The 25,810-nt window shown below is 49.8% G+C and overlaps 1 protein-coding gene and 1 long non-coding RNA gene across 6 annotated transcripts in view; one reads left to right on the top strand and one right to left on the bottom strand.

Annotated features, from left to right (window-relative positions):
- Window positions 1-25,546, top strand: part of helz (helicase with zinc finger) — a 37,297-nt gene extending 11,751 nt beyond the window's left edge. For 3 of the 5 annotated variants that reach the window (XM_047043467.1, XM_047043463.1, XM_047043465.1), the window contains 18 exons: window positions 115-294; window positions 1,205-1,306; window positions 2,025-2,203; window positions 4,233-4,351; window positions 5,940-6,085; window positions 6,372-6,519; window positions 7,148-7,331; window positions 8,626-8,854; window positions 12,000-12,276; window positions 14,966-15,017; window positions 16,289-16,476; window positions 17,296-17,506; window positions 17,742-17,821; window positions 17,939-18,452; window positions 18,616-18,838; window positions 19,005-19,632; window positions 20,118-20,394; window positions 21,431-25,546. In XM_047043467.1, coding sequence (XP_046899423.1) covers window positions 115-294; window positions 1,205-1,306; window positions 2,025-2,203; window positions 4,233-4,351; window positions 5,940-6,085; window positions 6,372-6,519; window positions 7,148-7,331; window positions 8,626-8,854; window positions 12,000-12,276; window positions 14,966-15,017; window positions 16,289-16,476; window positions 17,296-17,506; window positions 17,742-17,821; window positions 17,939-18,452; window positions 18,616-18,838; window positions 19,005-19,632; window positions 20,118-20,394; window positions 21,431-21,783 — 4,090 coding nt within the window. In that variant the 3' untranslated portion in view covers window positions 21,784-25,546. The remainder of the gene's footprint in view (window positions 1-114; window positions 295-1,204; window positions 1,307-2,024; window positions 2,204-4,232; window positions 4,352-5,939; window positions 6,086-6,371; window positions 6,520-7,147; window positions 7,332-8,625; window positions 8,855-11,999; window positions 12,277-14,965; window positions 15,018-16,288; window positions 16,477-17,295; window positions 17,507-17,741; window positions 17,822-17,938; window positions 18,453-18,615; window positions 18,839-19,004; window positions 19,633-20,117; window positions 20,395-21,430) is intronic. The other 2 variants (XM_047043468.1, XM_047043466.1) reach the window with 1 other exon arrangement.
- On the bottom strand, window positions 9,798-11,942 carry LOC124483171. The gene is made up of 2 exons (XR_006957780.1): window positions 10,257-11,942; window positions 9,798-10,204 (listed from the first exon to the last, which is right to left on the bottom strand). It is a non-coding gene; the product is annotated as an uncharacterized LOC124483171 (long non-coding RNA).
- Window positions 25,547-25,810: the final 264 nt, after the last annotated feature.

The following is a 25,810-nucleotide window of genomic DNA, read 5'->3' as shown; positions in this document are numbered from 1 at the left end:
CCCCCCCACACCCCACCCCCCCCACCCCCGCACCTCACACACGGGACACGCCCTCCTCCTTGCCCTCTTCTCACCCTCCCTGTCCCCCCTTGTCCCCTCGTCCACCCCCCGCAGGCAGTGGGACGAGCAGCTGGACCCGCGGCTCAACGCCAAGCAGAAGGAGGCCATCCTGGCCATCACCACGCCCCTCAGCATCCCCCTGCCCCCCGTGCTCATCATCGGGCCCTACGGCACGGGCAAGACCTTCACCCTGGCACAGGCCGTCAAGCACATCCTCAGGCAGGACGACAGCAGGTGAGGATGGGGGCCAGGGGGGGCCGGGGGGGTTGTATGGGCATTTGGAGCTAACCGCGCCAGGGAAGGTTTCCGGTGAAAGGGCATGGGTGGGTTAGGGTAGAGGGGTGGGGTGCCCTCCGGTCCTCTTGGCAGGCTTGGGTTTTGACATTTTCCAGTGAAGAATAGCTGTTTTGTAGGACTTGGCGGTGGCAAAGTTGGCGTTTATGAGAGGATAGGAGTGAGTCATTTGAAGAGGGGGGGTTGGGGGTTGTGCGCGGTTGTCCGTTGTAGTGAACGCAAGTCATCGGTGGTTGAAGCGTGTGATTAGCTTGATCGTGTTTGAGTGGCGCGCCGCTGATTCGTCGAGTGTTGTGATCCAAAAATCTGAACCGTTCCAGTGGACACGTCAGTTGAGCTTTGTTCCGGCAACAGATATTGTTTTGTAGCAAGATGGCCTTTAGATATCTCCTCTTTCTTTCTGTCTTTTGTATTTTATAAAAGGAATATATTGTGCCTTGTTTTTATGGAAATAAGAATAGTTCTTCTGTTTTTTAAATGTTTTATGTAAGACATTGGATGCTCAAACTTGGTGTTTAGTATTAAAATGGGTTTGTGTGTTACATGATAAAGTAGTCTGTGTGGAATACAATATTAATCTCAAACCCTTTCTTCTGAATATGCTGGAATGTTCTATGGGAGAAGATGAATAATTGATGTTTTAAAAGCCAATACAAGATAAATGACCCCTGTAGACCGTCGCCTGTGGTTCTGTTGCGTTCAACGAGAACATAAGGACCCCACGGTCAACTGCACCCCTATACTCCTGCCGTTCTATTTAAAGGCCCATCTCATTGGACTAGATTTGAGTGGGGAATGTCCTAGTATTTTCTAAATGTTTTTAACACGCATCTTACGTTCTCCTTCCCAGAGTCCTCATTTGCACCCATTCCAACAGTGCGGCAGATCTGTACATAAAGGACTACCTTCATCCGTATGTGGAAGCAGGCAATGAGCACGCTAGACCTCTCAGGTAAGAATCCTACACACACGCTCACGTCCCTCGTGTGCACTCTGCGCCGTGTCACTGGCTCTCGTTCCCTCCAATATAACCGTCTCAAGCCACGAAGAACAAGAGAGCAATTTTCCCCTGACTCGCTCTCTGACCACGTGTGGCAGCCGAAAGGGCCTCCGGGGGAACAAACGACTTGTTTCACATGACCGGGGGTCTGATTCCTCAGGAGCTCTGTGTCAATCCCACTGTAATGGCTGTATTAGGCTGTGTACCCCTCGAGGGTTAGTGGGCCCACTCAAGTGAGGAGGTTGTAAATGTGTGTGTCATGTTGCGGAACATTGGCCGTTCAGTAGTAGGTCAGATATATCCTTGTGTGATTCTCAAGGCGCAAAACCACCAATGGACTGGTTAACAACCCCAAGTGTAAGATTTCAGGTTTCAGGGAGGGTTCAATTAGGCAGGTCCCGTCTGTGTGCAAATGAATGGGATCTGCTCAGTCGGTTTCTGTCAACGGAGCCAAATGAGCCATGATCGTATGGGCTTGCACCTACACCTAGGGTTAATGAAAACCAACACATCGCCAGTCAGTCAACTGTTAAAGGGTCCAGGCCGTCTCCCTTGTAATAGATTTCGACACTTTACGGTTTCATATTTAGAGTAGAAGTCTTACCAGACCGTGGTCAATAACACTCAGAACCCCTTCCCTTCTCTCCCGATCCGGTCCCTCCTCCCACAGGGTATACTTCAGGAACCGCTGGGTGAAGACGGTCCACCCGGTGGTGCAGCAGTACTGTCTGATCTCCAACACACAGTACACGTTCCAGATGCCCGGGAGGGAGGACATCCTCAGGCACCGCGTGGTGGTCGTCACCCTCAGCACCTCCCAGTACCTCTGCCAGCTCGACCTTGAGCCCGGTAAGTGGGCTAACGGCTACATGCTAAATCTGCATAGACTACTGCTAGGGTTGCTAATTGCTAACCTAGCGCAAGCAGGTTTGATCTTTTTTAACAGCTGTTGCTGCAGCATATTTTATTTCACAGACTTAGTCTTGGTCCAATATGACAATTTATTTATCGTACTCGCCAGAGAACATTTGTCTTTTGATCAGCCCAGAAGTTTCTCATATTGCTGTCGGCTAGAGGCAGACATGATGGTGATAGTCTGGGGGGGGGGGGGGTTACTCATTTAAGTTGTGTGAAAAAGACATTGAAAACAAACCAATTTGTCAGCGCGAGCTAATAACCGCCTCTAATGTCTCAGCAAAGGGACTTGGCGGTTGCTTAGGAACACCATCTGCCTGTATCGAACGCACTTTACATCATTAGAACCCCCCCCTTCCCTGTTCCCCTGTTTCATCTCCCGCATTTGCCAGTGATGAAAATCACCCGCAAATGAGGCAATTGGGAGGCGAATGCCTCTGCTTTGTAGTGATAACAAATTGTTGAGCCTGCAAAGGCGCCACAGACAAGTGCGTTGGGATCGGATCATTTCCATTGTCTAATTTGTGCCGCTATCCCTCCCTGTCTCCTTCTGCTCGGTTTGTGCCCTGGCATCTGCCACACGGAAGAGTGTGTGAGTGTGTGAGTGTGTGAGTGTGTGAGTGTGTGAGTGTGTGAGTGTGTGAGTGTGTGAGTGTGTTGTCAGTCATCATGTGTACACAAGCACTATGAGGCATTGGTGTGCAATAGAAATTATTTTTAAGTTACAAGTTGTCGTCCCTCGCACCATTTCTGCCCCCCCCCCCCCTCTCTTCCACCACCACCTGTCTTCATGTCATATAACAGACAGCAGCCTTGAACATGTCATATAACAGACAGCAGCCTTGAACATGTCATATAACAGACAGCAGCCTTGAACATGTCATTTGCCCTACAGAGGGCTGGGTCTTGTCACCGTCTCTCCCACAAGCAGGTCCCCAGTGCGTTGTTTAATACTCACACACACTGGCGCTCGCGTAAGTCACATTCTTTACCTTCCGTTGGACTTGACTGACTCTGAAAACAGAAGGCTATGTCATCATGTCCGTCACTGCCATGTGTGTTTGACCTACTCACCAATGTGGAGGTGGAGTGATGGAGTGTTGGTGTCCTGGATGACCTTTGGCTGTTGACTGTTGGGGAGGGGAGGTCAGTCACGGTGTCAGTCATTAATATGTAATGACATGACAGTGGTGGTCGACTCGTCTGGCCACTAAACGCAGTGTCTCCGATACGTTGACATGGATACGTGGTCCTTACCTACGGCCCAAATGTTCATTGTTGTACCATTCCTAAATGTCCGTACCTCCGACATCCTCTTTGTCTTTGTCTCTGTCTCTCTCTCTGTGTCTCTGTCTCTCTCTCTCTCTCTCTCTCTCTCTCTCTCTCTCTCTCTCTCTTTCTCTCTCTCTGTCCCTGTCTCTCTCTGTTTCTCTGTCTCCTTCCCTCCCCTGTTCTCCCTGCCAGTCATACCCTATTCTCTTTCATCCCCCCCTCACACGGCAAGCAGCGTTTGAGCTTCTCAAATCAGGGCTTCCGCTCCAGCCCAGCGCTCCAGCCCAGCGCTGGCTGTTCAGAGAGGGACGGGCAGGAGGAGGAAAACATTGCTTCGCGTTGCCGTAGCCGTTCAGGCTCATTACTTAGTACTAGTGATACTAGTCTGTTTTGAAACTGCTCTCCGTTCTGCTACGCAACGCATATTGTCGCCATCGGCCCACATAGGTGAAACAGACCGTGCTTCTCGAATGCCTGAAGTGCTTACAGATGGCGTTGCCAGCAGCGTCCAGCACAAGCACCATTCCCCTGTATCCATGCCAACGACCAGGCGCGTTTGCCGTGAACTCGCCACCCTTCCCATGCCATCCGTTTTTTCTCTTTTGTCTTTCTTTCTACGGAATCGAATGAATGACGTTATTGTAGGCGTGGCCTCCCAAAAGACTTGACGTTTACTTCCTGTTTCCCCCAGGGCTCTTCTCCCACATCCTGCTGGACGAGGCGGCCCAGGCCATGGAGTGTGAGACCATCATGCCTTTCGCCCTGGCCAGCAAGAGCACCCGCATCGTGCTGGCGGGAGACCACATGCAGGTAGGTGTCGCTGTCGGAATCAGGGGGGTCAGACGGCTTGGCAGTTAGGGAATCGGGCTACCGATTAGAAGGTGACCGGTTCGATTCCCGGCCATGCAAAAAATGGCGTTTAGTCCCTGGGCAAGGCACTTTACCCTACTTGCCTCGGGGAATGTCCCTGTACTTACTGTAAGTCACTCTGGATAAGAGCGTCTGCTAAATGACGACATGTAAATGTTAACCTCTGACCCTTTTTTGAAGACCGTCTCCTCCCCTCCAGGGTGAGACTTGGGTGAGGTCGTCTGTGGTTCAGCCTTTTTAGTTTGCTCTAGAACTGGAGACTCCTCTTGGTTCTGTTGACACACATGCTGGACCAAGACCAGGCCGGTGCAGAAGGTTCCCTCAAACTGGAATACTCTCAATATAGAAAGTTCAGCAAACCCGAGTTTCAGTGGAGCGTGTTGGGGCTGGGGAACAAGCTGTACGGAAGCTTGCATGTTTACTCGTGCGGTCATGGTAGTAAGACTCTTGTGTGCTGTCACTCACGCCTTCTCCAGCATGCCAGAAATGAAGAGCCCATTAGTTCCTCTCGCCTCTGTCCTGGTTGTCGTCGTTCATTGGGTGAGACAGGGTCAGGGAGTGGGCAGTAGAGACGATGAGGCCCCGGGGAATCCAGTCATTATTTTCATGATTTCTCCTTCCGCTCCTTCACCAAAACGAGAACTACTGACAAATGAACGCAACATCCCTGTGGCTGCGTCCTTCAACGCTTAGTCTCGTTTCTTCATCGGTTCTCCCCCACCCCCGTCCTGTTCTTATTTCTTCTTCCTTCCCGTCTCTCTCACTCCCTCCACATCTTGATCTGTTGCACAATGTGTCTTCTCTCTTCCCTCTCCTCCACTCCCTCCCCCCCCACCCCCTCCCAAATCCCCCACTTCTCCTCAACGCCCCTCCAAATCCCTCGTTCTCCTCTGCGCCTCCTCCCCCCTCCTCCTCCTCCACGTCCTCTCCCCCCGTCTCGCTACTGTCTCATTACAGCCCGTTGTCAGCCTCCTCGCTCCTACGCAGCACACATCCCTGAGAACAGTGAATGAAAGGGGCTCCGGCTCCTATTGACAGATTGCTTCCTATTGACCACTGTAAAGCCCTCATTAAAGCGTAGCTGAACTTCTCCCCCGGGCGAGGCTGAGTCAGAGTTCAAGCCTGGATCCAAATTGCAGCTCCCCAGCATACGCCGCGCCACATTTTTTGAGGACGACAGGGAAAGTCACGGCGGCGCGCCGTGCCACGTTCTAGAGGCTGCAGGTGAAGTCTATGTTGGACGGCTTCAAAGCTGTAACCACGGGCATCTCGTGGCTATGCTGTGAGGAGCAAGGCAACACAAGCCCACTTAAGCTTCGGCCCCTACGGATGTCTCTTCAGTGCAGACGTACACACACACAGGCTTCCTGTTTTCAGTGAGGCCCAACACTATGGAGTGGGGCTGAAGATTGGGAATGATGTTCAATGGGGGGGAAGTGAAGCCTCCTGAATTATTGACTCACCCCCGTGCCTCTGTCTGTCTCTCTCTCTCTTTCCCCTCCCCCACGCCTTCTCTCCCCCGCTCCAGCTCAGTCCGTTTGTGTACAGCGAGTTTGCGCGGGAGCGCAACTTGCACGTGTCTCTGCTGGACCGCCTGTACGAGCACTATCCCCCAGAGTTCCCCTGCCGCATCCTGCTGTGTGAGAACTACCGCTCCCACGAGGCCATCATCAAGTAGGTGGCCAGGAAACGCGCACGCGCTCGCACACATGCTAGTCCCATGAGGCCATTGTGTAGTAGGTGCCAATGAAGCACACACAATCACTGCCGCCACAAGGCATTCATCGAGTAGGTGATTGTGTGTGTTGTGGCGCCACCAGCACACACACACACTCAGAGGAAGGTTGGATGGTCAGCTGGAAATGGCAAAAATCATAAAAAATGAATAGAAAATGCAACATTAAAACAATGTCAGAGGAGCGCCAAGTCATTTGTAACCCTCCCCTCCCTCCCCCTCCAGCTACACGTCGGAGCTGTTCTACGACGGGAAGCTGATGGCGAGCGGCAAGCAGCCGTCCCACAAAGACTTCTACCCCCTCACCTTCTTCACGGCCCGCGGCGAGGACGTCCAGGAGAAGAACAGCACGGCCTACTACAACAACGCCGAGGTGAGCGCCCCGTGTGCACCCCAGAGGAAACGCCCCTCAGCCTCTCTGTGGGAGACGAGGCGGCTGACTGGGTTCTAGGTCAGCTCTGGGAGCATAGCCTTGAAACGCCATACCAAGGAATTCAAAAACTCGCTGGTTCCCCCTGTCATGGGAAAACAAACCGTCAAACTCCATATGAAATGACTGGGGATGACATGGCGCTGCATGACACGTGCAACTTCCTGTTTGTTGACCCCCCTCTGGAGTGGAGTCAGACCCTCCGTGGTCACCAGGTGACCTCTGAACTCCGTTGACAGATTCGGACCAATCCCGTTGGGGCCTGCCTTCCCTCGCTGCCACGGCAGCCTGTCAGAGACGCCAGGCGAATTAGCAGCCGTCCCTTTGATGTTGCACCTGTGTCACAACACCCGGGGACATTAGCATTAGCATCATCTAATAATCCCCCCTCGAATCAAAATGTCCCCGAATAACGTGCGAATGAGAGCACATGACATCCATTCGATTGGTTTGTCACCATGCCGGATTCCGTCGGCACAAATGGCGAAGGAAGTTCGCGGGGGCCCCCCGACGACCTCTACGAACATAAAGGAAATCGTACCTTTTTCTTTTGTGTCCCGTCCACCTGCAGGTGTTTGAGATCGTGGAGCGCGTGGAGGAGATGCGCAAGAAGTGGCCAGTGGCGTGGGGCAAGCTGGACGAGGGCAGCATCGGCGTGGTGTCGCCCTACGCCGACCAGGTGTTCCGCATCCGCGCCGAGCTGCGCAAGAAGAGGATGCACGAGGTCAGCGTGGAGAGAGTGCTCAACGTGCAAGGTGAGGGGCCGCGTGCGTGCGTGCGTGGGGGCGAGGAGAGAGGGACACAAGACCAATGCTGCACGTGTGTGTGTGTGTGTGTGAGGGTAGTGATGAAAGACCAGGAAGTAAGTGTGTGTGGAGAATGTGCCTTGCACTGTCTGTGGTGGGACTCCTCTCCCGGCTGCAGCCGCAGGGCGTCCTCCTCGCTGCTCCTCCAGGCAGCAGCAGCACCAGCAGCTCTTCTCCAGCCTCCCCAGTGTGACAGCCTCTCCCCCCCCCAGCAACCAGGGCCCCACATCTAACATCTCCCACCGGCACCACACACAGATGCTGTGTGGAGCTCATTACCTTGCTCGTTAATGACACACGAGATACACACACACACACACACACTTCTCTGATATTGATATTAGAGATGAAGTTACGACCCCCCCCCCCCCCAGGAAGTGCGACTGTTGCTATGGTAACGGCCAGCCAGGGTCCCCTTTATCCACCCAACAAAACAAAACACATTAAGAAAAGTCGTGTTTGTCACGCTGTAATCATCACAGAATGCAATCAGGCGTCGCCAGTGCAGACGATCCCTCGGGGGAATCTCAACCGCACGGCCAAACGTTGACGTCCACCGCAGATGAATCGAACCTATAACCGAGCCCCAATTCAGAGTCCAGACCCACCCCAGCATCTCAGGCCACTCCCCAGTCTGCCTACACGAGGCTGGAGGACACCTGGCCTGAAGGCTCATTACAGAGAGTGGGCAGCATTAGACTGCACCTGACAGCCATCTCTCCTGTCTCCTCTCAGTCCAGACTGAGCAGGGAACAGCCCTAAAACACAACCATTATACTCAAACCTCTCCCACTCCTCTTCTTCCCCTGCCCTCCTCCTACTCTTCTCATCCTCTCCTCTTCCTCTTCCCCTCTCCTCCTCATCCTCTTCCCCTCTCCTCCCCTTCCCCTCTCCCACTTCTCCTCCTCTGCCACTCCTCACCCTCTTCTCCTCCTCCTCTCCCACTCCTCCTCCTCCTCCTCCTCCTCCTTCCCCTCTCCTCCTCCTCCTCTCCCACTCCCCCCCTGTCCTCTTCACCTCTCCTCCTCCTCTTCCCCTCCTTCTCTTCCCCTCTTCCTCCCCTCCTCCTCTTCTCCTCCCCTCTCCCTCTTCCTCTCCTCCTCCTCTTCCCCTCTCCTCCTCCTCCTCTTCCCCTCTCCTCCTCATCCTCTTCCCCTCTCCTCCTCTTCTCCTCTCCTCCTCCTCTCCCACTCCTCCCCTGTCCTCTTCCCCTCTCTTCTTCCTCCTCCTCCTCCTCCTCCAGGTAAGCAGTTCCGGGTGCTCTTCCTCAGCACGGTGCGCACGCGGCACACCTGCAAGCACAAGCAGACGGCCATTAAGCGCAAGGAGCAGCTGGTGGAGGACTCCACCGAGGACCTGGACTACGGCTTCCTGTCCAACTACAAGCTGCTCAACACGGCCATCACCCGGGCCCAGTCCCTGGTGGCCGTGGTGGGAGACCCCATAGCCCTCTGCTCCGTGGGCAGGTGCAGGTAGGTTGTGTCCGTGTGCATGTGGATGGAGAAAGGAGTGATTCAACCCATGTTTCGAACGATTAGTCACTGTGTTCGCTCGGTATTTGGTGGCTGTGTGTGTGTGAGAGAGAGGGAGATATAGAGGGGGAGCGAGGAGGGTGCACAGTCAGGGTGCCAGCTGTGCAGGAAGAGGCACAGTGGGGGGTACGACCCCCCCCCCCCCCGACCTGCCAGGACTCCTCGATGTCTCCCCCTCCCCCAGCCTCTTCAACATGTCCTCCCCGTGGTGGATCAGCTGAGGATGACATCACGGAGCTCCAGGGATGACGAGCGCTGGAGGCTTTTAGGGGTCGTAAACATCCACAAACGGACGCGGGTCGAGACTCCTCTGTCTCATTTAGCTTTCGGGGGTTTAACGGAGGGCCGCGAATCAAGGGGCGTCTCATACCTCCCCCCCTACTTTACATGCATACAAACACACTCACACACCCTACAAAGCGATCCCAGCTGCAACCCCCACCCCTTCCCGTCTCTTCGGTCACCATGGCAACTGTTGCGCATAAGCCAATCGCAGGCGTGTCCGGCCCGCGGCAGAGTTGTTGTGGAAATGTCAGCCTGGGGAGACGGCAATTACATCAATACGTCCAAAAGCTGCAGCTCTGTTCTCTGGGCTCTTCAGCTGACTGCCCGGAGGGAGAGGGGAGGAGGGGGGGGAGGGAGGGATATAGAGAGGGGGAAGGGGGGGAAAGGGAGGGGGAGGGGGGGGAAAGGGAGGGGGGGGGGGGGGGGGTGGGAGGGAGGGGGGGGGGGGGGGGAGATGAAGAAGTACCCCACCCCCCCCCCCCCCCCCTCCTCCTCCAAACAATCAAAAATAGCCACTTAAACAGCAAGGTGGTTTTTGAAGCTGTGTGTCTGTGGTCCTCAACCTGGTATCAGATGGCCCATGATGGAGGTGTGTGTGTGTGTGCTGAGAGCCCTCTCCTGCCCATCTCTACCCTGGCTACCTTTTGTTGTGTGTGCTGAGAGCCCTCTCCTGCCCATCTCTACCCTGGCTATCTTTTGTTGTGTGTGCTGAGAGCCCTCTCCTGCCCATCTCTACCCTGGCTACCTTTTGTTGTGTGTGCTGAGAGCCCTCTCCTGCCCATCTCTACCCTGGCTACCTTTTGTTGTGTGTGCTGAGAGCCCTCTCCTGCCCATCTCTACCCTGGCTACCTTTTGTTGTGTGTGCTGAGAGCCCTCTCCTGCCCATCTCTACCCTGGCTACCTTTTGTTGTGTGTGCTGAGAGCCCTTTCCTGCCCATCTCTACCCTGGCTACCTTTTGTTGTGTGTGCTGAGAGCCCTCTCCTGCCCATCTCTACCCTGGCTACCTTTTGTTGTGTGTGCTGAGAGCCCTCCCCTGCCCATCTCTACCCTGGCTACCTTTTGTTTACATCCCCAGCAGGTGGGCGATGGGAGAGACATGGACAAAGAGAGGGAGATTAAGGGAACTGTTCCCCTCTTATGATGTGGCTTTTCCCCTCCGGCATACAGACTCCTTTTGTGGGTTGGGATGACAGCGCTGGGCACGCACACACACACACTTCACACACACTTCACACAGTGTGTTCAGGAGCCTGCAGGACACTGCTGTTTCCAAGCCCAGTCCAGAGTAGTGGCAGCAGCCCCTCTGTGATGGAGGATGTCAGCTTAGCGGGCGATACCATCCTGGCTGTCAGGCCTCCCCTTCAGCATGGCTGGAGAGAGAGGCAGTCCTGGTCCGATCTGCTGGAGCAAGCCTGATCTGGGTCAGGGGAACCATGCTTTAAATGCAGCCAGTCGGTGTGTGCGCGCGCACGTGTTTAATTGATCTGCAGTGACTTGCACAGGCTATTTTTGGTCCCTTCGAATTAATCAGCCTTTTGGAAGGCGGTCAGCTAATGTCCCCCTGAAGGCACACACACACTCTACATGCGCACACACACACACACACACACTGTACACCCATCTACCCTCAGCCGTCAACAACGAAGGAATAAGATGTCCCTTGACTCGCTTTGCTTCGTTGTCAGTTTGGACTCTCCTCAGAGCAGCAATATTTATAATTTTTTCTTCACCAAGAACTTTTAAAATAGGAAACTGCTGTAATTGCAGAGTACATTTTACATATCTTTTGACTCTCATTCATATTTTTAGCCTTTGAGATTCCTCCCGTAGTGATGTGTGTGTGTGTGTGTGTGTGTGTGTCAGTTGAAAGCCCAGCCCCCCCCTGGTGGGCTTGTCAGACGCATGAGTGTTTCCGTGGAAGGGACATGTGTGAATAAAGGGCCTGCCATTTCCTGTCTGACAGCCCCCCTCACTCCGCCCCCCCTGCCCCCTCCTTCACATCAAATACATATGGATTTATGATAATCTGGATTGGATTTTCCTACATGTGTAAATGCATGTCACAGCCTTATTCAGGATATATATATATATATATATACATACACACACACACACACACACACACAGGCCATACAGTAGTGCAGGCAAATGTACATACAGAGACATCGTCGAAAGCTTCAATATAATGGCACGAGCACTTGAAATGATGTAGACCCCTAATAATGTAGTGTGCTGCTTGAGGGGACCTGGGGGGGAGGGGGGCTCCCGTCAGGGGGTCCGTCCTAGAACAAGTCGTATCTAGGATGACGGTGCCTCATATCCACACTGCATGTAGCAAGACTCATCCATCCCCAACATGTGCATGTAAGACACACACACACACACGCGCACAGAAAAAATAAGAAAAAGGGGCCCCTTCAATAAAGGCATTTTTTTTTCGTCTATTTTTTTGTGGGGTTAGAACGACAAAGAATTTGACGCTGTGTCCTCCATTGTGTGTGCCGTGCCTGTAGAAGGGTACTGGCTCTTATCCTTTATTCATGTGCGATTTACAGTTATAGCTGGTGTTTTGTCAGAACGTTTCTCCTCCTGCGAACATAAGTGTGTGTGTGTGTGTGTGTGCGTCCGTTCCTTAGTGTGATCAGATTACAGTTCGTCTTGCTTGTGTATGTCACCCAAATGCTGCCAGTAGATGTTACTCATGCCACATCTACTTCATGTCTCAACCCCCCCCCCTCTCTTCCTACCCTCTACTTGTCCCCCATCCCACCTCCTCCTCCCCCCCCCCCCCATTTCCAGGAAGTTCTGGGAGCACTTCATCTCGATCTGCCACGAGAACTCCAGCCTGCACGGCATCACCTTCGAGCAGATCAAGGCCCAGCTGGAAGCCCTGGAGCTGAAGAAGACCTACGTGCTCAACCCTCTGGCCCCCGAGTTCATCCCCCGCGCCCTGCGAGCCCCCCAGCACGCCCACCCCCACGCCCACCCCCAGCATCCCCACCCCCAGGCCTCCGTGGGCAAACAGGGGCCCCAGCAGCAGCAGCAGCAGCAGCTGCAGCAGCAGTCTCCCCCCAAGGTAAGGGCTCCGGGGCTGGACAGCCCTAAGGTGGGGGTCCGTCTGAGACGAGGTGGAGTGGGACGGCTTGGCAGTCTTCAAGTTCAGTTTAACCAAAAAAGAACAATTTCCTCAAGTGGCACCCGGAGACCCCTTTTGATTTGGGTTGCCTCGCTTGGAGGAAATTGTTTTCTTTTATATCCAGATGCAGAAGGAGAAGACTGGGTGTGTATATAGCAAATATATTTATTTATATATAAGACCAGCAGAGAGGGGTTCGGAGGAGTCTTATTTTGAAAGGGGTTTGTGTTTTATTGTTTGCTGGGGTTGAAATGCCTCTGCGATCTGCGCCCAGTGTAAAGGTTAACTAAATCACTCCAGCTGCCACGGCCCAGGCTCACCCACTGGGCCTAATGAGCTGGATATCCACATCATCTTGCTTTCAGACATACCCGCGTGTTTCATCTAATGAGGCATATGTTGGTGCTGCTTGCTTTACTTGGGGGAAACCTGGAGACTGGGGTGGACCCAGAGCGCATTTCCATGATTCCTGCCGTCATTGTCTCTCTAGTTCACTCATCAGTTTTCTGTCCTCCCTCTCTCTCTCTCTCTTCCTATGTTCTCTCTTTCTCTCCGTTTCCTCTCTCGTCACACTCGTTGGGTGCCAGCTCACCTGCCGTCGTGGATGCACTGCCACCCCACCGGAAGCCTGTAATTTGGGCTGGCACGAACCCAGGAAACCCTCTGTTGTGCCCTCAGGCCGCCCCTGGCACACCTTGAATGACATTGAGGCGGTTCTATTTCAGATGGCCACAATATGACCCAAATCGACGTCACGCGGTTCGCACAAGTTGTCCTTAACGCTACAGTTACTGTAAGCTGTGGGTGTTCTCAATAGACCAGGGCCCAGATGTAGTTAGTTTTAAGGTGACTTTAGGGCTATTTTGCCAACAACCTATATCACCATCATCTACACTGTCGTTAATGCACGTGTTCACACAGACCGTAACCTCGATGAGACTCGTACCAATGCATCTAAAGCCCTGAAACGTGTAATGTCAATGCCCCATTGTATTATGTGCAAAAGGCCATCTTGTTATTTTATTACTAGAGCACTTAGGCCAAGGCAGTTTATGTTTACGCAGGCATCATACTACAGCCATGAATGAGGAACTCCATTTTGGATTTACCAATCCAGAAAAATGCCTTCAATAACCTATATAAATACATTTGAAATCTATTGATCTCAATAAACGGTATCCTATTATTCAACAGCAGAACACGTCAATGCGATATGGATGCAACAAAATGCATGAAGCATTGAATTTCCGAGTGCATGGGGCGACTCAACTCGTATCAAGTTGTAGGTTAGCTCACCGGGGGAAATGTCAAGTGCTATCAGTTAAACTCTTCCCACCCGGAGACTGCGTTCCCGAGCATCTAAAGTTCAAACATAAGTGGATTATTGTGTTCCATGCCTCCAACTATCAATTATACAACATTCACCCATATTCCACTCTCGTATTGAGATTGTCAGCGTTGCGTTTCGGCACGTAGAGATAACCGTCAACGTCGGCACCATAGATGCGCCGTGGCTCCCTCCATTGCTGTGTCATCGTGGATTGGCACGGAGCGACAGCCATATCCGCGGCACAGCCCTCCGGGTAGGGGGAAATATGGACAGACTCTGTAAAAGGGCTTTCACCTCGCCTGCGTTGTCTTATTAGCGTCAGGGGCGCACGTCACGTGCGTGTTCCTGAGCGAGAGAGTGATGTCAAGTCGCTCTTTGCCAGCAGAAACAGAGAGGGAAGAGGGGAGGAACCCCGTGCAAATGGAAAGACATGGGATTGAAAATATTTTATATGCCTGTTGTTGCTTCTGCTAGTCTGGCGCTTTCTGGCGCTTTCTGGCGCTAGCAGTGTAGGCCTGTGAGGTAACGCTGTGTTAGTGTTGTGGTGGTGTCCACCCCAACCATCTCGTCCCTAACACCATCCCTTATCCGATTTAATGGCAATATACAATGGATGGATTACATACGGGTGACTGTACCCTAGCATATAATTACTATTATTATTATTACAAGTATGTCAAGAAGCTGTCTCTTATGCAGGGTTTGCATTATGCGTGCGTCTGTTATAGTTAATATATTGTCGGGAACACTCCTCCTTACTACCACCCATAGCTAGAGAATAGGCCAAACGTTTACGCTTCAGTAGCTACACTATCACTTCAATGTGACAAAATACTGGCCCGTGGCCCAAGTTACTTGCCGACCCCTGCTATAGTGCCTTTTTGTCTCATGTCTTTTTAAAGTAGCTCAATGGGGGGGGGGGGGGAACAAACACAGAAATATCAAACAACAAAAGATGTGACATGAAATGACAGGAACAATACCAAAGATTTTTTCGCAAGATCAGTTTCGCCCCCTTCTGTGTGTTTAGAACTGGGTTCCACCTCAGGCGTGTTCAGCGAGCCGGCCCCAGTTAGGTTCCACGTTCCTCCCAGCCATCCCGAGGCTCTGCTCGCTCGGGCGCCGTAGTGACACGTGGGACACCCTGAACCTTCCGGCTAAACGCCCGCTCGCTGTTTCTGCTCTTCCTCTCGCTCTCTCTCGCTCTCTCTCGCTCTCTCCCCCCCCTCTCTCCTCCTTCCCCTACAAGCGGTTGTGCCCCTGCTACCTAACACCCTTTCTCTCTCTGTGTTTGAACAGGGGAAAGGACAACATGCCAACCACACGGAGCTCTTTCCACCTGAAGGGTTTGGTGAGTGTCCCGGTCCTTTGTCTGGCATGGGTACTGTGGCCCAACCTCCAAACACTGCAAAAGGTTCTGTCTGTACTTTCTGCTCATAAGATCATACTTGGATCAATCCCCAGACGGAGAAATGTGGGTGGGTCCTTGTTAAATCGAATTAAATATTGCTGCTCGATCTGAAGTTTCCTTGTCAAACGCTTTTTTTTTTTGCAAAGTATCCACTTTCCCCCCCCCCCCCCCCCAAGAACTTTCAAAAGCAGCTATTTGAGACAATTTGGAAATATCTGTTTGCTCCGAGACACACAGCTGGTTCAGTAGACCCTAACGACTCGCGCGTATGAAAGCCCGATATGTTTCAGTCGAGTGGCTGAACCCAGAGCATGCTGCTCGTAAAGGAGAGCAACGGCCAGCGGAACGTCCCTTTCCTTCGCATCACAACTGTCATCATGAGTTCACTCAGCCAGTACAGCACCGCATGAGCGCTTGTTGGGGGGATGGGGAGAAGGGGGAGGAGGAGAGAGGGAAAGGAAGGGGGTGGTGTGGATGGTGATTGAGAGGCCGGAAAAGGAAAGGTGTACTCTGGGCCGTTGCTTTAGCATGATGAGCGGAGGAGAGGGGTACCGAGGTGTACCCAACACCCCCCAACAGAAGGTGTTATTATGAACATAATCATCATCATTATGCAAGATTACTATTATCTATCCATCAAGCCCTCTCTCCTCCACCCCTACACGCACACACAGGGCTCCAGAGCCTCATAAGCTAGTAATTCCGTGTCGGAGATGCATGCGTTAAGGCCTAGGGCTACCTCGGCGTCCTAGACAAGAATAACGAGAATAAGATAGGAATCATTCCAGGATGTGATCGCAAAGGACACAGTCAGCCTAGCTGTCCTCGTCAACTGATTAGAGAACCCAAGATAACATCACGCTTAAATAAATATAACTCTGCATCATTCCACTGGTTTGAAGACCAACTCGCTCAAATTGTTAGATTGTGATCTAATGATGGGCCTTGCCTCGTGAATATGGGCTTTGTTACAGCATACAGGAAACACTGTGGTGGTAGACAAAAAAAATAAACGTGAAATACGCAGAAAATGAACAGAGCAAGCTGTTTTGGAGACCGCTCATTCGATGACACGTTGTTTCTTTCTGACATCAGGGCATCATAAAGGAGTTCGCCTTTTACGGGGGTGATTTTGTATTGTTTTTTTGTTTCCGCAACTACCAATGCCAATCTCACAAAATCTCCCCTTGTTCTGTGTCCCACCCCCCCAGTCCAACCCAACCCAGCGGTGCTGATGGGGAACCCCATCCGGGCGTTCTCCCCGCCCCCGGGGAGCACGCCGGCGGGCATGGGCAAGTCTCCCAGCCCCGTGCAGCGGATCGACCCCCACACGGGCGCCAGCATCCTCTACGTGCCCGCGGTCTACGGCGGCAACATGGTCATGTCCATGCCTCTGCCTGTGAGTGAGCCTGTCGCCATGGTGACCCCCCCCCCCCTTATGACCTATGACATCGCAGGGCCGACACATGCAAGCGCGGGATGTCTAGCAATCCTACACTCACGCACACAGGCCTGTTGGATCCTTGTCGTTCATACGCAGGCTGCAGACAGATGGGGTTTTGCCTTCCTTTGAGGCTGATTTTGAGTTACTTAATTGATATATAAATAGTATATCAAAAACAGGACATGAGTTCCTTCTGTAATTACTGCATTCGTTAGTGACATCTGACGCCAGCAGTCTGTTCTGGTGTTGGAGTATTCACCATCGCCAGCGTCTAGCATCCCCAAAAGGTTTAGGCCCATGTCCATTGGAACATTTGGCATTGGAAAGCGTTGATTTGGTCTGTTCACAGCTGGAGTCAATTTAGCCTCGACTTCTCCGTGAACAAATAACTTTTGTTTTCCTTTTCTTTTTCTCTCTCTCTAACCCTACTGACGGGAGGCAGAGTCCATTGCAACATCAAACAGCTCTCTCCTAGAACAAGCTGAATTTTATAGTAGCCTTTCCCTGCCACCTCTATCTCCAGTCCTCTTCATGTAGAGAAGCGTCTGTAGAGCAATATTTGTCCATATAAAAAACCTGTTTACAAAAAATGATAGTATTTGTATTGCTATTGTGTTATTTTGATTAGGATGGCTGAATCCGTTCTCATGTCTGGAGTATGCTAATCATGAGACCTAAAAACCTGTCCTGAACCTTTGCTTGATTTTGATTTCACAATTCAAAAAATTGCACAATCATGCACAATTCAAAAAAACGTCCTCCTGCCCTGCTTAGTTACCTTGGCCCGGCTACCAGAACCGCTTCCCCATGGACCCACGCATCATGAGCCACCAGGCTGCCATGGCCTACAACCTGAACCTGCTAGCCCAGAACCGCGGCTCACCAATCCCCTACGGCAGCGGGGGCGTGGCCCACCCCTCCCCTCTGGGCCTGGGCCAGCAGACCAGCCCCGACAAGGAGCTGCAGGCCGACCCCATCAGGAACGGTTCGTATACACGCACGTACAGCTTACAGGAAGGAGGAAAACCTAAAGGGGGGTTGTTGTGGTATGAGGCAAAGGTTCCCAAAAGTACCAGTAGTTTAATACATAGGATATAGGAGTATCACATTTTGGATGCATTAGATTTTTCAGGTCGGGGGTCAGTGGACAGATTGTCTTAATTTAGCCGCTACTAGTTAACCAAACAAGATCGAACTCTGTGTGTTTGTGATCCGTGCAGGTAAGATGGAGGGCTGTCCCAAGTCGGAGCAGAGCCGCCTTCAGACACCAGAGAAGAAATCTTCAGACATGAAGGACAAAGTGCGTACCTGACTTCCCTCCCACAGCCCTCGTACCTGCTCTTTTACTTGCATGAAGAATATGAATCATAGGTCATAAGTTGTTGCTAAGTCATCCTTCTGCTCCCGTCTCCACTAGGGGGAGCTGGACCCCGGAGGACCAGGTCGAGGCCTGGACCCCGGGACAGATGGAATGGGCTTCCCCAATGCTGCTTTGCTCCACCGCAAGGACCCCTCAGGCCAAAGACCCCTCAACTACCACCTGGCTCCCCCCAATCCAGCATTCGCCCCCGGGCCCCACCCAGGGGGCCGAGCCTTCCAGTACCCCGTCTCCAGGCTCCCGTTCCGGGTCCCCCCCCAGCATCCCGGCTCCTCCATGACCCAACAGAACCAACAACAGCATTCGGCCCAGCTGTCGCCCGCCTACCCCAGTAGCAGTCACAATCCTTCTTTCTTCAGCGGGCCCATGCCCCCCCACAGAGGAGTGCAGTCTCCAGGCTTAGAAGGCGACCCCGGCGTCTCGGAGGAGATGGGCAACTCGATAAGGGGTCCCATTGGGCACCATGGAGGTCACCACCCAGCCCTGTCCCAGCCCGGCAGGGTCAATAGCTTCGGGGAGGAGAGCCAAGATGGCGGAATGGGAGATGGACTTGGTGAGTATCAGGCTCATCAGAACTCGGTGTCTTCTGTGCTATTATCCGCTGCAATGAATAAAGTACTTGCCTTTACCCTTCCACTCTGAATATCCTGATGGATATCCTTGGAAGTACATACCAGACCTTTTTACGGCTAACATCGGATCCTCTTCTCATCCAGACCCTGTAGCTCTTGAGGCCCTGACCCAGCAGGCCAGACTGGGCCAGTGGGGCGACCCAGGGCCGTTCCTCCAGGGCGGGGTGGCCTTCCCACTGCCCCAGCAGCTGGCCCACCTGGCCCAGCCCGGCCTGGCCCGCTTCCCCCCACAACTGCTCCGGGCCAACTGGAGAATGAGCGCCAGCATGGAGGAGGAGGCTGGTGCCGCCGGCCCGCCCTTCAGCAGGTAACCTAACCTTCATCTTTTCCTTTGTGTCTCTCTTCTCCTCGCTCTATGTCTCTCTCTCTCCTCCATGCTCTCTGTGAGCATGCCTCCCTCTCTTTCTCTCTCTGAAGACCAGTTATGCCATTTAGAAGACCCTGGTTGGTTGACTTCCGTTTTGCGTGTTCAGGTACCCAGGCCTCCTGAGAGAGATGCCCCCCCAGGAGCAGATGGATCCCAGGGACCCGACTGAGATGCAGCCCCCTCCCCAGTCCCGCCTGCTCCAGTACCGCCAGGTCCAATCCCAGTCCCGTTCCCCGGGGGACCCTTCTTCTCCATCTGCCACTACAGCCAATCACACAAGCTCCTTCCCTCCATGTTCCTACCCCCTCGACCCCAGCCGCGAGCTGGACCTCCTCGGCAACCCGGCTCTGCAGCCGCACCCAGGGAACCCCCTCTACAACCCCAACGCATACCCACACTCGGCCCACCAACCGCAAGGCCACTCCACCACCCCTCCTCCGGCGCAGGTCAAATACCTCCTCCAGGAGGCCCAGTGGCCCCACGGCGGAGCTGCGGGAGTAGCCCAGAACCACATGCTGGGACAGGGCCAAAGCCAAAGCTTCCCCTACGGGCTTCCAGTCATGGCTCACCCCAGCAGGCAGGAGCAGGTCCACCTTATGCAGCTTCACCAACAACAACAACAACAACAACAGCAGCAGCAGCAGCAACAGCAAGGTCAAGGTCCAGGCCAGGAATCCTATCATCCACTCTCACCCAGAACAGCAGCCGCCACTGCCCTTCACAATGTAGAAGAGGTAAGGCCAAACGGAACCTTCCAGATTGGATAGCATTGTAGATAGAGGTAGACTTAAAACCTTAGGATTTTCAAGGTTGCTTTTTGAAGCCGTCTTTTTTTCCCCACATTATTATTATTTTTTTTAAACCTTTCAACCTCCAGTGCTCTTACAGTTCTCATATCGAAATGTGAGAATAAGGAATGTATTACATTGTATTGAATAATTCACTTTCTCACATTGAGTGACCTGAGACTGGCTGTGAAATACATAAAGTACAACCTAACAGCGGCTGTCTGCCAAATAATGTTTGGCAAAAGATCACTTATATGCCTTAAGATATCTTTTTGTTGCTGTTGTAGAAAGGAGCCTTTTTCATGGCGACTAACAGATTTTGTGTGGATCAGGATCGCAGCTTCTGCTTTTTCATGGATGTGGTTGATTTAACAACGCGGTTGTCTTGTCTTCAATCCCACCTGACCTCTTCTCCCTCTCCCTCCCACCAGTATGAACCCAGGGGTCCCGGCCGGCCTCTCTACCAGAGGCGCATCTCCTCGAGCTACCCAGACGAGACCGCCGGCGCCCAGGCGCCCCCGCCCTGTCCAGCCGACCTCCAGGAGCACCCCCATCCCCATCAGCACCCCCACCAACACGGCCACCCCCATGCCCCCTACGGCTACCCCCCGCCCGAGCTGTGGCCTGGCAATGGTGGAGGCCCCCCCGGCCCGTTCCACAACATTCCATGCAACGGAGCCAGCACACTTCAGCACCGGGACCTCATAGGTAGGGGACCGGAGTCTTACCTTCTGCTTTTTATCGTTGCGTTGTGTAGTACAGTGCCTGTGATGCCCTTGACTGTGATGCAGCTGTTGATTTTAACAAACGCTTGGGTCCTGAGCAACACAGCAACTGATTTTCAACTGTATAGAGTGCCCGGTTCTCAAGAACAATCGTACACACAGTGATTCCTGCAATAATAGTATAAATATATACATGTGCATAGTGTTATGCCATTCTAATATCTTGTTCTAAAACTGGTCCATGCCATTAACACATGGAGTTGATTCTCCGCTTCAAAATATGTTTCTAAAATTGGTTGTTCCCATCCTTGATTGTGATTGGCTATGTCACATAGCCAATCCTTGATTGTGATTGGCTACTCCGCTTCGCGTCGTGCCTAACAACTCCCCTTACCTGTTCTAAAATCAGCGTAAACCACGGCCTCTTGGGGCTTATTGCTTAATTCTCCCTCAGTGGAAAGACCATGTCTTTCTCAAGGATATGAGCTTTTGATTGCTACCTCCAGCTAGTCTGTTTGGCAGGTGAATCGCAGTAGGGCTGCAACAGTGGCATTGTAGTGACAGCTGGCCTTCTCAGTCCATCTTTTAGTTTTGAGCTGTTTGACAGTTGGCATTCTTTGTTTCCCCACAGTTGGCAAATCTGTTGGGAAGGCTGCCAGGATGTTTGGTCTCTTGAGTTGTGAACTATAGCCTTGCTGATGGGCCTGTCGTTTGGCTGTCATTGTTAATGATACAGTTGTTAATGATACAGTTGTTAATGCTAAGCATAGCATCAACAAAGAAACCAGAGAGAACACATTTTGAAGTCGGCGTTGTTTGTTGTTTCGTCTAGTGCAAAAAAAAAAAGGTTATGCAACACAATGTGATATCTAGAAGTATCTTTTAGAATGACCCTAACTGTGATGTTTACTGAATTCCACTTCTTCCGTCCCTTGTCCTGATGTCTCCCTCTCCTCCCTGTCTCCCTCTCCTCCACGTCTCCCTCTCCTCCCTGTCTCCCTCTCCTCCCTTTTCCCCAGCAGCATCATCCAAGGCTTTGCGGCAGGCAGAGGAGCAGATGAAGGCAGAGGCGGCGGCGGCAGCTGCCACCCAGCCACCCCCCCACTCCCTCCAGCACCTTGGACAGTTCCCCCCCCTCATGCCCAACAGCAAGCAGCAGCAGCCCCCCTCAGAGCCAGGTCAGAGTCCTGGGGGCTCCCAAAGCCTCAGCAAACCTCCCACCATGTCCTACGCCAGCGCCCTGCGGGCCCCGCCCAAGCCCCGAGCGCGCCCCGAACAGGTCAAGAAGAACAGCGACCCACTTTCCTTACTTCAAGAGCTCAGTATAGGAAGTTCAAACGGTAGCAATGGATATTATTCCTATTTTAAATGAGTCCCCCCCCCCCCTATTCCTCTCCTTTATATAGAAAAAAAGCTACAAAAAAAAGATAAAATTGATGAAAAGGAAGAAAGAAAAAAAAAATGGTACAAGTGCTTTTACAAATCGTTTCTATTGATAGTTATTGTTTCCCGCTTTTCTTTTGTTTCAAACTTTTATTTGTAACAGTCAAATGATTCTTCTGTTTCACATATCTGTGAAAAAGTAAGAAAAAAAAAAAAAAAGTATATATAATGAATGCATTACTGGTATATATACATACTCATTGTGTATATATGAATATATACTTATAATATGTACACTTGTATATGTACGTAATGCCAAAAAAGAACAAAAAAAAAGTTTACAAAATATTTTAAAAACACAGGATTCGGTTGACCACTTAGCTGCCTGTTAGCTTTAACCCTTTTTGAAGTTGGTTATGTTGGCCATTAAATAAGTCTGTTAAAAGGGTTTCTTTGTTTAGTTTGTTTTTTCAATTGTGTGAGTGGACTTAAAGCGTCTTGATTTTCATCCTGGTTGTGAAAACAGGCAGAACAGCTAAGTGGTCAATTGATGTATTGAACTATATGGAACAATGTATAGAAGTAGATAAATTTCCCTCTTAATCTGTACATAAAAGAAAATAAATGACTGAGTTGTATGCCACAGACATGTACCTAAATTTTCCTGTACCATGTTAGCATTTAGTCTTGGTTTGCTTTGGATCCTTAATCCTTAAACACCTAATCCTCACCTTTTAACATCAACTACAGCATCAAAGATTAATCAGTTTTGTCATATTGATTCTTGCATAAACGCACACACCGCAAAACATACAAAAATGCATTTATAGATTTCAAGATGTCGGTCGCACGTACATTTTCCCTTTTCCACAGGCTTCGTGTCTTTGAAAATATGGAAAACGATAGAAACATGATAAGCCTGCATAGTTGCATTTGAAGCGAGGTGTAGCCCCCACCATTGTGTGATTCCATCTTAGTGAAGAAGGGGCATAAAAAGAACCCAAGTCCAATACCATCTTTGTGGACCGGTGCTTTGACTAGCCAATGCATGTGCTCTAAAGTACAGTCTTCTGAAATTTGCAGGCTATGTTTATCTGTTGTAGTTATGTTGCTAGTATACCGCTACTTCTGTTTCCACTTATAGCTTGAGACAGTTTTCTCTCCTTCCTGACTAAAAGGTCTGTGTAGGTGGGTTGTGCTGTGAGCGGATTCCATCTCAACTTGTTGCATTACCAATCAACAATTATTTTCCAGTGATTTCGTTTTTTTTTTTCAGGTATATGTTAATGGTTTGTCTTTTGGAATGTTTTTTTAATGTGATGGTGACTCAAAAGGAATGTGAAAGTGTAGAGGGGATATGCTCAAGCAGGTGGGCATGCAGGATGGTTGGCGGATGTGAAATCAAAATTTGATGCGTCTTTGTCCTTTGATTCAAGCATAACGGTGATCCAGAAACAAGTGATTCTTTCAAGTGATGTTTTGACCAATTTAAACCCAGTAAAATACAATTTACTCCCTCTGTCGAAACTCATGACAGCAATATCACTACCTTGCATTCGGTTCTTTTTAACAAAGGTTACATTTACAGAACTCTTGAGACATTTTATTATTGTTGTCGGGTAAATTTAGAATGCAGGAATATTGGTTTTTGTGGCAAGTATGTTTTGATTTGTAATGTATGTAAATACAATCATCATGGGTCATCGACCACACAAAATATATCTTCCAGTGTAGGCCAATTTTGACCAGAGAGCACTTCTAACTAACACATCTAAACCAATTATTTTAAGAACGAAACATATTAGGGTTGATTCATCAAGCTGAACGTAAATCTTTTATAGTGTGTGCTCTCTATTTACTTATATATATATATCAACATTAAAAAAATAACAACAAAATAATCATGCCAATGATTATCCAAAGCAAACTGGTAACAGGTTTGGTATAATTGTTTCATGGTGTAAAGTTTTTGTAACCTTTTATTTTACAGTTTTTATTTGCCCCCCCCCCCCCCCACCCCAAACAACAAAACAATTTTTTACAATCACAGCAATTGTGACTGATTATAATTACATTAATTTAACTCTTTAGCTTTGAATTATCTGCCCATCAACTAACATAACTGTCTTGAGTCCAACACATTAAAAAAAGCATCTACTAATCATTTATTTTTGATCAAATTTGATAACAATCATCTTCAATTATTTATTTCAAATGATTTCACTAGAATTCCAAGGTCCAAAATTAGAAAGGTTGGGCTTTTTTGACTTGTCACTCAAAGTACACAAACTTGTAAATATGCATTTTCTAGGTATTTACAAAAAAGGTTTTGGGATCGCCTCAATTTTGTAGAAGCAGTTTAAAGAAGAGGTATGCCCTTTTTAATTATGCAAATTCACTAAAACTACCGAAATGGACAAGGAGGACCCAGTTGTCAGTTACAATGTTGTATAGTATATATCCATATATATATAGTATATAATGTAATTTTTTGATTTAATTTTTGTAAGATCACTTGTGGCTGTTTTGACAAAGATTGCATTTTATGTTGCAGGCTAATAGCATTTTTTTTTTCTTCTGTAGAATACCAATTTTTTTGGTAATATTTCCGTATTTCCTTCTATTTTATCACTAAATCAAAACCGTTAAACAAGATCCCTTTAATTTTACCGGTGCTTTGTGGTTCGACAATGATTTTCGTGAAGACTGTGCGTTCATTTTGTGCATGCCAAGATGACCTGGCTAGTTTTCCCCCCTGTTTTTATCAAATGGTTTGTATTGATTTGTGTAAAAAGAGAAACAAAATCATGCTTTTGTTCTGTCCCTACAAAGTCACATTTTTATATATTATTTGATGTGTACAATGACTTGTGACATTATGAACAAAACTATTATAATATTTTACTAACATGTCAATGAGTTATGTAATGGTCATGTAATTTTTCTGGAATTATTTTGCTGGGCAGGTTGCTCCCAATACATGCCACATTGTTTAGTCTTGAACATTGCAAATAAGTGTTGAACGTCAATCTGTTTCCCACAAATTAGTTGTTGTAAATGGGGCAATACTAATTCCTCCTAATTTCCACAGTCTTTCAAATGTCAATTTCAGAATTAAATGAAATTGAGCCATTCTACATGTTGGTCCCTTGTGTATATGGCAACAAATTATGGTAAACTTGTTTCCAGCATGGTTCTGACTTTCTGACATTGAGAAGGACTTTAAGGTATAAAAAAGAAAACACTTAAAAAAAATGAATTATTTGATTTTCATTCAGTGGGTTTGAATGGCTTGCGCACCCACACCTGACCCCACTTGCATATCAACACACCTAAGTGTTTTTTTTTTTTTTTTTTAGTTCCTTCACGTTGCCTTTGTGTACACCTTGCCTAGCGAACTTAAATGGCCGATTTGTATGGGAGCACCCTTTTGCCCAGCCAGTAGAGAGCACTGTGTTCAGCCTTTTGTAAAAGCCACATCTTTTGTCATAGTCGTCCATCTTGTCTTTAGTCTCCTCTGTTCCCCTCTGTACAACAGTAAATTCATGGCACACCTGTTGTCCTGGATACAGATCCTAAAGGTTCCACACATGTGGGTCCTTAATAATAATGAATATTTCTGTTTCACTTTTCATTTCAATCGGTGGTGGTTATGATAAAGGATTTAGACTTTGTGTTTCAAAGGTTTTTCTTTTCTTTTTGTTTTTTTTTTAATTTGTTTCTCTATTAAAGTGTTTTTATTGAAATGGTTACTCTGTCTTTGTCTGTCTTCATTAAGACATACTAACATACTCCAAAATGTGAATTATCTTTCTCCCCACACCTCAGACAACCCTGAAGATCTGGCTGTGAAATCTAAAACGGGCTTGTATTTTCAATCTGCATCCCACCTGTCGCTTAACCCTTGTGTTATCTTCGGGTCATTCTGACCCATCAGTCATTGTGGCCCATCGTCGTATTGCGACAAATTTACCGCATACAAAAACAAAGTGAAGCATTTTATTTTAACTGTTGGG

The sequence above is a fragment of the Hypomesus transpacificus genome, chromosome 21 (assembly GCF_021917145.1).
Source record: "Hypomesus transpacificus isolate Combined female chromosome 21, fHypTra1, whole genome shotgun sequence".
Lineage (NCBI taxonomy): Eukaryota > Metazoa > Chordata > Actinopteri > Osmeriformes > Osmeridae > Hypomesus > Hypomesus transpacificus.
Note: the sequence above shows the minus strand (reverse complement) of the source record. Positions and strands in the feature narration are given on the sequence as shown.